This window comes from Muntiacus reevesi, chromosome 4 (assembly GCF_963930625.1).
Source record: "Muntiacus reevesi chromosome 4, mMunRee1.1, whole genome shotgun sequence".
Classification (NCBI taxonomy): Eukaryota; Metazoa; Chordata; class Mammalia; order Artiodactyla; family Cervidae; genus Muntiacus; species Muntiacus reevesi.
The window spans coordinates 1,506,610-1,518,990 of NC_089252.1; the positions used below are offsets into that span (position 1 = coordinate 1,506,610).

Here is a 12,381-nt window from a genome sequence, read left to right on the forward strand (position 1 = left end):
GACTATCATAAGCCTTTCACCACCAATTAACTTTTTAAACAATACATAAATGTCACCATGATAAAATACAACCAAAACCAAACTTCACAAAATAATACAGGAACACAATTTTTAAGTCACAAACCATTTCCCTCTGCTGCTCTTCCCTAAACACAACTATCAATCAATACAAACCCTGGAAATAAAGCAAGAGACAACCAGGAGAGCTCTGAAGGGTGGTGAGAATGCAGCAGTGACAGGAAGAGAAGTGGGCGGACTGGGGACCCAGACCTGGAGGAACACAGTGGGAGGACACCTTATGAGACCCCATCCAACAGAAGGACACAGGCTTGGCACTGCCTACTCCATCCTAGCAAGAAAAGGCAGCCCAGGAAGGCCCTTAATGAGAGTCCACGACCAGCAAGACAAGATGGACAAGTAGCCTTAGGAGGTAGTGTCCTACCCCACCGGCCTGAGACTCCCACATCTCACCCAGGGACACAGGGGCATCCAGGTGGCACCGGTTAGGGCCCCTACCACAACAAGAGGTTAGAGGCCTCAGACATCAAGGCCTTCCTTGATGTCTCCATGTCCCGTGAGCCTGAGACTCCCCTCCCTCATTGGGGGGTGGGGGGAATGGCGGGATAAGGCAGGGGCAGGTAGCATCAACAAACACAGAAACAGCCAGCTCAGGAGATGGCTTCTATCCATGGCCTGAAATGCTTCTCATCTTCCTCAAGATGCCAGAGCAGCCAGGGGCACAAGCAAAAAGGATTCAGCCACAGAAAGTCTTTTGGCCACAGTGGTGCTGAGTCTTCTCTCCCACCAAGACACACCAGGGAAGTCAGAGAGCACAGATGGAGAGGAAACAGCTACAGCCACTGTCCATCCAACACAGTCTCGTCAACCATATGGGATGACAACACCACCTCTCACCAAGAGACCCTGGGCCTGGGGAAATCCCTTCTCCTCAGCAGCATAGAGAGACAAGTAAGAGCTCTGATAGCATGACATAAACCAACAGACCAAAAATCAGCACAGAGGCCCTGTGAATTAAACTGTCATTGGAACTAAGGCCAACAAAGGTAGGCCAGGACCTATGTGCTAAATCTAAACAGGGTTATCATCTGCTAGAATAAAAGATATCAATAGGCCCTGCATTCTCATAATATAAAAGACAAAGTATCAAGGAAACAATCAAAAACTATCCATCATCCAAAGAATCAAAACACTGACAATGTGAATTAGAAAAGACAACCAACTGACATCAATCCTAAGATTAACTCAGATACAGAATGGTGTAACAATTATTTCAAGCACCAAACATAATAATGCTTCAACAATCAATTTCAAATTCTCTTCAAACAAATAGAAATTATAAAACTTAAAAATACAACATTAGGAACAAAACCTCACTGGATGGGATCTATGTGAAAGTGAAAGTCACTCAGTAGAGTGAAAATGACAGAGGACAGAATTAGGGAAATTGAGAACAAATAAATAGTATTTACACAGTCTGAACACAGAGAATAGGCACTGGGGAAAAAAAGCCCAAAAGAATTATCTAAGACTAACAAAAGATCCAGCATCTGTATCATTGGAGTCCTCAAAGTTGATAAGAAAGAGGTGTGTGTGAAACAGTACTTGAAGAAATTATTACTAAAAACTCCCTAAATTTGGTGAAACAAAACCCAACAGACTCAAGAAGCTTAGCCAACTACAAAACAAGTTAAACCCAAAGAAATCATACCAAGATACTCATAATTAAACCTCTGAAAACTAAAGACAGAATAAAACCTTAAAGCAGCCAAAGAAAAATGATGAGAGAACATCAATTTGAATGACAGCAGACTTCTAATCAGAAACTATGAAAGCTGGACGAAGTGGAACAAGAGTTTTCAGGTACTAAGAAGTATCGACAAGGAATTTTCTATCCAATAAACTATCTTTCAGAAATAAAGGAAAAATAAAGACATCATAAGATGAAATCTCAAGACTGCCTATGGGAAGGTCCTAAAACAAAAGGGAAATTAAAAAAGAGAGAAACCTGGAACAGCAGGAAGGAAGAACAAAATGAGTAAAAATATGGGTACGTTCAATAAGCTATCTTTACCATCACAAGTCTTATAAACCATACTTGATAATTTAAGCAAAAAGTTTAACACCATCAGATACTCAGGACATGATTTTTTGTGAAGTTAATTTGTGCTTTTATTTGCCAGTCTAATTTAACTATAGTGACCTGCAAACTTTTTTAATCTAAAAAATACAGTTTACATCACAATCCAACAAACACACATACATATACAAGGACATGACATTTAAACTACAGGGGGGGAAAGGCAAGTAAAGGAACCAAAATTTGTGGAAACCAAGTTTCCACAAATCACTTCATATAGTAAAATACTAATACCGATACACTATGGTGATACCCAGAGCAAGCACTACAAAAACTATACAAAGGCCTACCCTAAAAAACACTATAGCGATATCACAAAAACATTCAAGTAAAAGGAAGGCAAGCAGAGAAATGGAAGAAACAGAAAAGCAGATGAAGTAGCACACTTAAACGCTAATGTATCAACAATCACCTCGAGTGGCCTAAACACATCAACAAAGACAGAGACTGACACACTGAACAATGGAAAAATACGATCCAACAGCAACCCACTTCAAACTCAACACAGACAAGCTGAATGCTAACACGATGCAAACGTTTATCCACAAAAAGCATAAGTGGCCACACTAGTCTACCAAAGGAGACTCCAGAGCAAAAAAAAGTTACCAGAGACGAGAACAAAAGAAATATCTGCCTGAAGACATAGAGATCATAAATGTATATACACCACATTACTGAGCTTTAAAATGTATAAGGCAAAAACTGGCAGATGAGAACTTTGAGGGAAATCTGTTGTGAAAGAGGTGGCACATTTTCAAAAAATATCTCCTAAAATCAACTACTTAGAAGATTACTAACACAGTTACTCTTATAGGTAACGACAGGGAAGAAAGGAGAAACCACACCTCTCCACTTCAGGGCCGAACAATAATAGGAACAGGGCTCCTTACTAACTCCTCCTGTACCCTCAACAATTCTACAAGAAAAAATACTGCCCGCATTTTACAGCAGAGGAAATTAGGGCTTACAGTTTAAGTTACCTAAGATCAAATAGCTAGTATGTAAATGAACCAAGATTCATTTCAGCTCTGCAACATTATAATATGTACTCTTTTGACTATATGGCCTCTCAAACAGCCCAGACCAAAAATTATTCTAAAACTTGACTTCTGAAGCAACTGGGTACTAAAATCTGTACCTTTTCCGTGTGCTAAAGGCAGACTGCTTCTACAATCCTTCAGAAATAAAATTTTAACAACTATTTCCCCTTTTTATAGGTTTCTTTTCCTAACCACTGTATCATGGGGTAGTCGTCCCTTTGGGTAAGAAGTTAAATACGAACTAAATCCAACTAGGGTATGAGATTTCCATTTTAAATCAAAGGTCTCCGCTTTTAAATTCTACCACTTTAATAACTGTGCTCACATGAAACTGAATCTCCGTTTCCCATTGTTAAAGAGCAAAAATTCTTGTCAACAAAAGGTACTTTGTAGATATGTTTAAGTAAAAAGTGTTCTCAGTAAACAAACTGAAATGTCTTCACGTGCTCTTCCACCTGTGAAGTGACTCCCAACAAGGTCTGCATTTCTAAGCCTCACTGGGAGTTGTGTCTGCCATCTTCACGATCTCCCGGAGACGCTCTAAGTTTCGGAGACTAACAACTGCGAGACGTGGGACCGTTCTGCCTGCGCTGATAGAGGCAGCAGCCCCCGAACCCGAGGCAGCCCCCTCTCTCCGCCGAGCCCGGCCGGGGCGCTCCCGGGTGTGGGCCCCCTTGCAGCGCTGACGCCCTCCCCAGGTCCAGGCGCCCGTCGGGCCAGCGGGGAGGGGCGGCCGGGGCGGGAGGCTGGGGCGGCCCCGTCGTTACCTGCTGGGCCGGTCGGCCCCCGGCCCGGGCCCAGCTGCGCTGAGGTAGGCCGCGCGTTTGCGGTTGGCCGCGGCCACGGCCGCCGCGCTGCGAACCGGGTACAGAGGGATCTGCTCCGCCATGCTCTGGCCGCTACCTTCACGCCCCTCCCTTATCCCCCTCGGTTCACCGCCTTTCCCCGCCCTCTCCCCTCAGCGCCAACCCGGCTGAGGCACCGCCCGCGCGCCCTGCCCCCCTCCACCGTGCGTCGAGGCCTGATGGCGTCACCACGCGTCGGGGCCCGATGATGACACCATCCGCGAAGGTGAGGTGCGAGGGGTGGAGGCTTCCTAGGCCCCGCCCCCGGCGCGGCAGGGCCCGGTGACGTCATTCCGCGGCGAGGGCGTGAGAGGAAAGTGGCGGCGTTCAGAGACCCAACTCCGTCGGCGACCAATGACGTCCTTGTGCGGGGAAGGCCCGAGCGGAAGCCGTGTGGTCCAAGCTAGGCGGGAGGCAGGCCTTTCTTGAGCGCTCCTGGGCCGAGGCGCTGACCTGTTGGTCTGGAGTGCGGCGGATGCTGCACGGCCGCTGTGACCCTGCCCGGGGAGACCTTGGGAGCCAGATGGATGGCACTGAGGGCCTTGCCGCATAGGAACCTGGCCCACCCCCTAGCGCAGTGCGCAACCTGCGCGCCTCGCCCGTGCGCACCCGGTGACGAATCAAGCTGGTGACCAGCGCCTTTTGCCACAATAGCGTGACACTCTTGAGTGTCCAACTAGATAACCACCCTCAACAACTGACATTGTTACACCAACCAACTAGATAACCACTGTCAACAGCAGACATTGTTTACACCAACCGGCTAGATAACCATTTTCAACTGATATCGTTAACACCAACAAGCTGGAACCACTCTCAACAGCTAACACTGTTACTCCAGCTACATAACCACTCCCAACAACCCTAAAGGATGTAGTTTATTGTCCTACAGGTTTTAACCACATTTGTAACCCAGCAATCTCACCCTAACATTCCTGTGTTAAATTGCATCTAAACACGTAGGTCCTGAAATACTCTGAACAGCTCTTAATATCTTTCACACCATATCTTCCCTCTTAGTTACTTGAATAAAAATTTTGTCACATCTTTGTTATTTATCTTCATAAAAGTTGTTTTACCTCTCAAAAATTATAATTTAGCAAAAGGAAAGGCAAATTTTCAAATATTGAAGAGCTTCCTTATGTATTTTTAAAAATGGATGACAGGTTATCAAATGGTGGAATTTAAATGCCATTCCATGCATTTGAAGGAGTGATGTCACAGTTCTGTTTTTAAATGTAAATACTTACTTAAATGCCAAAGATGCATCATTTGTAACTATTTACACTTACAATAAAAACTGCTGTCAACACAAAGTGTGTGAATGAATACATATTTTTTCAAAATTATTTTAGGGAGTCAATGAGCAAAAAAAAAAAAACTCTGAAGATTGTGTTTGGCAGGCTACAGTCCACTGGGCTGGAAAAGAGTCAGACATAACTTAGCAACTAAACAACAACAAATTGTAATGATCAGTTTAAAAAAAAAAAAAAAACTACCACCAAAAAATGAATCTTGTAAAAAATCCATGTTTAAATATATCTTTTATAGGACAATTTTAACATTTATGATTTCTTACTGATGCTTTCTTTGCTTTGCTCTCATGGAACTCTCCCTTGAGAGAAATGCATTTTTTCTCTCAACAGGTGAAAGTGAAGTCCCTCAGTCAATGGACTCCTTGTGGCCCCATGGACTGTAGCCTAGCAGGCTCCTCTGTCCATGGGATATCCCAGGCAAGAGTACTGAAGTAGGTTGCCATTTCCTTCTCCAGGACTCAAGGGATAGTGAAGTTAAACCAAAAGTCTGTGTACTGCCACACCCTCTAATATACATCTGGATTCAGAAGATCCCAGCTTCACTAAAACACATCATATTTCATTCCTTGAATAGAAATATATTTTAAAGGGGAAAGATTAAGTACTTTTATTATAAAGGAGAAAAATGTAACTACAACAATAAGGTTTTTTTCATTTCACCACTTTAAGTGAAAATGTTGGTCGCTCAGTCCTGTCCAACTCTTTGCGACCCCATGGGCTATAGCCCATCAGGCTCTTCTGTCCATGGGATTCTCCAGGCAAGAATACTGGAGTGGGTTGCTATTCCCTTCTGCAGGGAATCTTCCTGGCCCAGGGATCGAACCTGGGTTTCCTGCATTGCAGGCAGATTCTTTACTGTCTGAGCCACCCTTAGATGGTAAAGATAAAGGGGTGGGGGGGACTAGAATAAGGTTTTCTTTCAATTCACCACTTAAGGCTCTCACATTATAGCAAGTTCATAATTTAAAGCTAATTGTTTTTGAGGGGTAACTTATTCTAGCTTCTCATAGTCTGAAAGAATTTAAGTCAACCACAAAAAATGTGTGTGTGCATGCATATGAGTGGGTATGTATATACATGGCATTTATTTTTTTGCCACATGTAACTTCAACCATACTCAGGAAATCCTGATAACTTGAAAAAGAATTTCAGGTTGTTTGGAATCCGGCTGTTTAGATCAATGTAGAGCATTCATAGTTTTAGAGTGTTCATAGTTTCCTTTAAACCACTCATTCAATGACTGCTTTGTAATGAGCCATAGATGGAAAAATGCAGTTAATAACTTTTCGTAGAGAGTTTCAAAGGGTTCGCTAAAGAATAAACTGGAATCAAGCTACTCTTTGGAGTCTTGTTATAGCTGGCCGGAATTTGGAATCAATAAGTCTGTTCTGTATCAATAGCTGTGTGGCTGACAAGGTCTTTCTACCCATAATTTTAAAGTCTGAGAATCTTTCTAGTCACAATACCATTGTCTCAATAATGAGATGCCATATCTGACACACCCTGCCCACGTCCCCAGCAGCCCCTGGTGACCAGTGTCCCTTTTCCTAGGAGGGGGCCTCCTTGCCTGGCCCTGGGCCATTGGTGGCCCTTCTCTCCACAGCCCCCTGGGCATTGCACACCTGTCCTGGTCCTGTCACTTCCTGCTTGTCACAGCCACACTGCAGGGATCTGAACGACTGTGGAAGGAACAGCCCTCCCACTTCACTGGGCTTCCCTGGTGTGGCTCAGCTAGTAAAGAATCCACCTGCAATGCAGGAGACCTGGGTTCAATCCCTGGGCTGGGAAGATCCCCTGAAGAAAGGAAAGGTTATTCACTCCAGTATTTCTGGCCTGGAGAGTTCCATGGATCGTGTAGTCCATGGGGTTGCCAAAAGTCGTCTATTCCAGCTAAGTCTATTCCTGTGAAATTTTTATTTCAGAAATTTTGGGGGGTTTCAGTTCTAAAATTGCCATTTAGTTTTTTAAAAAATTGTGTCAGTATCTCTGATGAGATATCTTGTTTTTCATTTATTTAAAACATACTTCTTTTACTTCACAGAAAATAGTTATAATATTCATTTTAAAGTCTTGCCTGTGGGTTCCATCTTGGGTTCATACTGAGATATGGCTTCGTTGCTTCTTTCCTCTTGGAAACAAATTCAATTTTCTTGATGCTTCAGATGACAGGTCATTTTGGACTGATCCTGGACATTGTGAATGTTAGGTTGTAGAGATTCTGGATTCTGCTACTGTTCTTCAATGAATGCATTTCATATGCTCACAGGAGAGTTATACGCTAAAATTCAGCTTTTCGATGAGACTACTGGTCTCGGTCTAGATCTTATTTCCTTAGCTGAGCTAACTTAAGCCTGTTTCACATACACATGGCTCAGGGTCTGTCAGAGACCACTGGAGGATCCCACGACCTTTCAAACCCAAACCTTGTAGACACTTCATAATCCAAGGTCACCTGTGTTTTCCAGCCTCGTGGGAAAGTGAGTGCCTCCTTGCCTCCCCTGTGGGACTTCAGCATGCAAGACACACGATGTCTTGAAGGTGTCCTGAGGGTTTTGTTTCTCACCCCAGCCAGCTGATCTCTGAATCAATTCACTTGTAATAGCATAGCTTCCATCACATGTCCCACTCCGGTGATGATTAGTGGTACTGCCATGGATGTCTGCAAACCTGAGGCTCACAGCACCCCTCCTTCACAATGGTCTATTCTCCCACCGCACTCACCGAACATGCAGGAGAGGAGAAGCAGCAGTAATAACTGCTGTGATAACCACTCTGTTAGGTCTAATTTGCATCTAAGCCTAAAAGGACAAGAGCGATAGTCCTGGAGCTGCACATGAAACACAGGCGCTTTCCTGCAACACCCTCCCCTCAACTCTGAGCCCTTCCTCCTGGGAAGGATAGTTACAATTTGTCACCACACAAATGACACTGCACTTGCTGTTGACATTCTTTGATCAGATAAATTACTTGTTTTTATTATGCTAAAGACAGTTTCCATGAAACTTTCATACTGTGAGCATCTTAGTTTAAGTTGAGACGGAAAGGGTTGGAAGTCTTGATGATGGACAGAAATGTGAGTCCTGAAGACGCATGTCCATGATTGTTTGTAGAATAAAAGTCAAGGCTTTGGTGTCTGGTCACTTTTGTCACTGTTCAGGGTGCCCCATGCCCACTTGACTGTCATCCCATGGGGCGTGCAGGCCCTTGTGGACCCAAACACAGTCACCCTCACTCTGCACCCCTGTAGGACAGAGCACGGACCTCGTGGGGCAGGGGCCACTTCTGGGTATTTTTAAGTTGGTGCAAACACCAATTTAGTGTTAGTTGAACCAACTTAGTGTTTAGTTGGTAGTTTTAGACTATGAGTTTTAAATCATTATAACTAGGCTCAAGCACATTTTATTAATGGGAACCATTACAATCAACACATTTTTGCCAATGAAAAATAAGTTCGTTTATTCCCATAGCATAAAATGAATGAATGCTTGGAAAGTATTTTCTGCATCCTGCTGGTTGCGGAAGTGTTTTCCCTGCAAAAAGTTGTTGAGATGCTTGAGGAAGTGGCCATCAGTTGGCGAGAGATCAGGTGAATATGACAGATGAGACAAACATTCGTAGTCCAATTCGTTCAATTTTTGAAGCATTTGTTGTGTGATGTGTGGTTGGACATTGTCTTGGAGAAGAATTGGGCACATTCTATTGACCAATGCCAGCTGCATGCATTGAAGTTTTCAGTGCATCTTATTGATTTGCTGAGCATACTTCTCAGATGTAATGGTTTTACTGGGATTCAGAAAGCTGTAGTGGATCATTCCAGCAGCAGACCACCAAACTGACCATGACCTTTTTTTGTTGCAAGTTTGGCTTAATGACCCAGATAACCATGATGTTGTGATCACTCACCTAGAACCAGACATCCTGGAGTCTGAAGTCAAGTGGGCCTTAGGAAGCATCACTACAAACAAAGCTAATGGAAGTCATGAAATTCCAGTTGAGCTATTTCAAATCCTAAAAGATGATGTTGTGAAATTGCTGCACTCAGTATGCCAGCAAATTTGGAAAACTCACCAGTGCCACAGGACTGGAAAAGGTCAGTTTTCATTCCAATTCCAAAGAAAGGCAATGCCAAACAGTGTTCAAACTACGGCACAATTGCACTCATCTCACACGCTAGCAAAGTAATGCGCAAAATTCTCCAAGCCAGATTTCAACAGTACATGAACCATGAACCTCCAGATGTTCAAGTTGGATTTAGAAAAGGCAGAGGAACCAGAGATCAAATTGCCAACATTCGTTGTATCATCAAAGAAAACAAGAGAATTCCAGAAAAACAACTACTTCTGTTTTATTGACTTCTGCCTTTGACTGGGTGGATCACAACAAACTGGAAAATTCTTCAAGAGATGGGAATACCAGACCACCTGACCTGCCTCCTGAGAAATTTGTATGCAGGTCAAGAAGCAACAGTTAGAACTGGACATGGAGCAATGAACTGGTTCCAAATTGGGAAAGGAGTACATCAAGACTGTATATTGTCACCTTGCTTATTTAACTTACATGCAATTTAACATACATCATGCAAAATGCTGCGCTAGATGAAGCACAAGCTGGAATCAAGGTTGCCGGGAGAAATATCAATAACCTCAGATATGCAGATGACACCACCCTTATGGCAGATAGCAAGTAAGAACTAGAGAGCCTCTTGATGAAAACAAAAGTGGAGTGTGAAAAAGCTGGCTTTAAACTTGACATTCAAAAAATGAAGATCATGGCATCTGGTCCCATCACTTTATGGCAGATAGATGGGGAAACAATGGGAACAGTGACAGACTTTTTCTCGGTCTCCAAAATCACCACAGATGGTGACTGAAGCCATGAAATTAAAAGATACTTGCTCCTTGAAAGAAAGAGCTACGATCAACCTAGAGAGCATATTAAAAGGCAGAGACATTACTTTGTCAACAAAGGTCTGCCTAGTCAAAGCTATGATTTTTCCAGTAGTCGTGTATGGTTGTGAGAGTTGGACTATAAAAAAGCTGAGCACCGAAGAATTGATGCTTTTAAACTGTGGTGTTGGAGAAGACTCTTAAGAGTCCCTTGGACTGCAAGGAGATACAACCAGTCAAACTTAAAGGAAATCAGTCCTGAATATTCATTGGAAGGACTGATGCTGAAGTTGAATCTCCAATACTTTGGCCACCTGATGTGAAGAACTGACTCACTGGAAAAGATCCTGATGGTTGGAAAGATTGAATGCAGGAGGAGAAGGGGATGACAGAGGATGAGATGGTTGGATGGCATTACCGACTCGATTTACATGAGTTTGAGGAAGCTCTGGGAGTTGGTGATGGTCAGGGAAGCCTGGTGTGCTGCAGTCCATGAGGTCACAAAGAGTTGGGCACGACTGTGCAACTGAAGTGAACTGAACTTGGCCTTGGGAAGTGCTTTGCAGCTTCTTCTCAGTCCAACCACAGAGATGCTCATTGCTGGTTGTTACATAAAATCCACTTCTTGTCACATATCACAATCAAGAAATGGTTCGTTGTTGCATAAAATAAAAGAAGATGACACTTCAAAATGATGATTTTAAAAAATTTTCTGTCATCCTTTGGAGAAGGAAATGGCAACCCACTCCAGTATTCTTGCATGGAAAATTCCATGGATGTTCCTCGGGGTCATGAAGAGTTGGACACAACTGAGCGACTTCACTTTCACTTTCTCATGAGGCACCTACCTATTTTTACCTTTCCAGTTTGCTTCAAATGCCAAATGACCATAGAATGGTCGACATTGAGTTCTTCAGCAATTTCTCGCGTAGTTGTAGGAGGATCAGCTTTGATGATTCTCTCAGTTGGTTGTTGTCAATTTCCAATGGCCAGCCATTGTGCTCCTCATTTTCATGGCCCCTGTCTCCTTTGCAAAACTTCTTGAACCACAACTGCATGATGCGTTGGTTAGCAGTCCCTGGGTCAAATGTGTTGTTGATGTTGTGAGTTGTTTCCGCTGCTTCACGACTCATTTTGAACTCGAATAAGAAAATCGCTCAAATTTGTTTTTTGTCTAACATCATTTCCCTAGTCTAAAATAAATATAAAAGAAGCAGTAATAAATCATTAGAAAAAAACATAAAGCAGTAAGTGTGCATTAAAATGATGTATAACATAACCACACTTATATAAGAATGTGGTTATCACTATCATTTGAATATATCATTTGATATATTCCATTATCAAACAGCAAAGTTCAGCAATGCAAAACCGAAATTACTTTTGTAACAACCTAATATTTTCAGCAGCATTCAGAAGTTAATCATAAGAAACTTTATAAAACGTGCTACTCATATCACAAATCACCTCTGAAAGCCAGATACTCAATGAGAGAAAACCACGAAATCTGAGGAAGGACCCAAAAAAAAGTACTCTGTTTTCTTTTAAAAAGCATCTAAAAAGAAGGAAATTTTCCTTTCTTCACTAGAATAGTGCCTGTTCTTTGTGGAGGCAGAATGATGAAGTGGTTGTGGGCATGGGCTCAATAAAGGGTCCTCACCCCACCTCGCTCCGTGCCCTGAGTTCACGGACCCTCCTGAGCCTGGCTCCTCCTTTGTTTGACAGGAAGACAGCACTGGCCCCCGCCCTGCCCCAAGGCATTATGAGACGTCCATGGGATCTTGTATTTTAAGCATTTGGCCTAGTCCATGGGATCTTGTATTTTAAGCATTTGGCCTAGTCCTGGTACAAAGTAGGCCAAATGCTTAAAATACAAGATCCCATGGATGTCCCATAACAAAGTAGGACTTCCCTGGTGGCCCAGACAGTAAAGCGTCTGTCTACAATGCGGGAGACCTGGGTTCGATCCCTGGGTTGGGAAGATCCCCTGGAGAAGGAAATGGCAACCCACTCCAGTACTCTTGCCTGGAAAATCCCATGGACAGAGGAGCCTGGTAGACCATGCAGTCCATGGGGTCGTGAAGAGTCGGATACGATTGAGCAACTTCACTCAATCACTCACTCTGGTACAAAGTG

The 12,381-nt window shown here is 43.2% G+C and overlaps 1 protein-coding gene across 1 annotated transcript in view; it reads right to left on the bottom strand.

Annotated features, from left to right (window-relative positions):
- The window catches only part of ATP9B (ATPase phospholipid transporting 9B (putative)), a 153,259-nt gene extending 149,089 nt beyond the window's left edge, over positions 1-4,170 (bottom strand). The window contains exon 1 of the mRNA XM_065932271.1: positions 3,966-4,170. Within this exon, the coding sequence (XP_065788343.1) occupies positions 3,966-4,087 (122 nt within the window). The 5' untranslated portion in view covers positions 4,088-4,170. The remainder of the gene's footprint in view (positions 1-3,965) is intronic.
- Between the last annotated feature and the right edge of the window lie 8,211 nt (positions 4,171-12,381).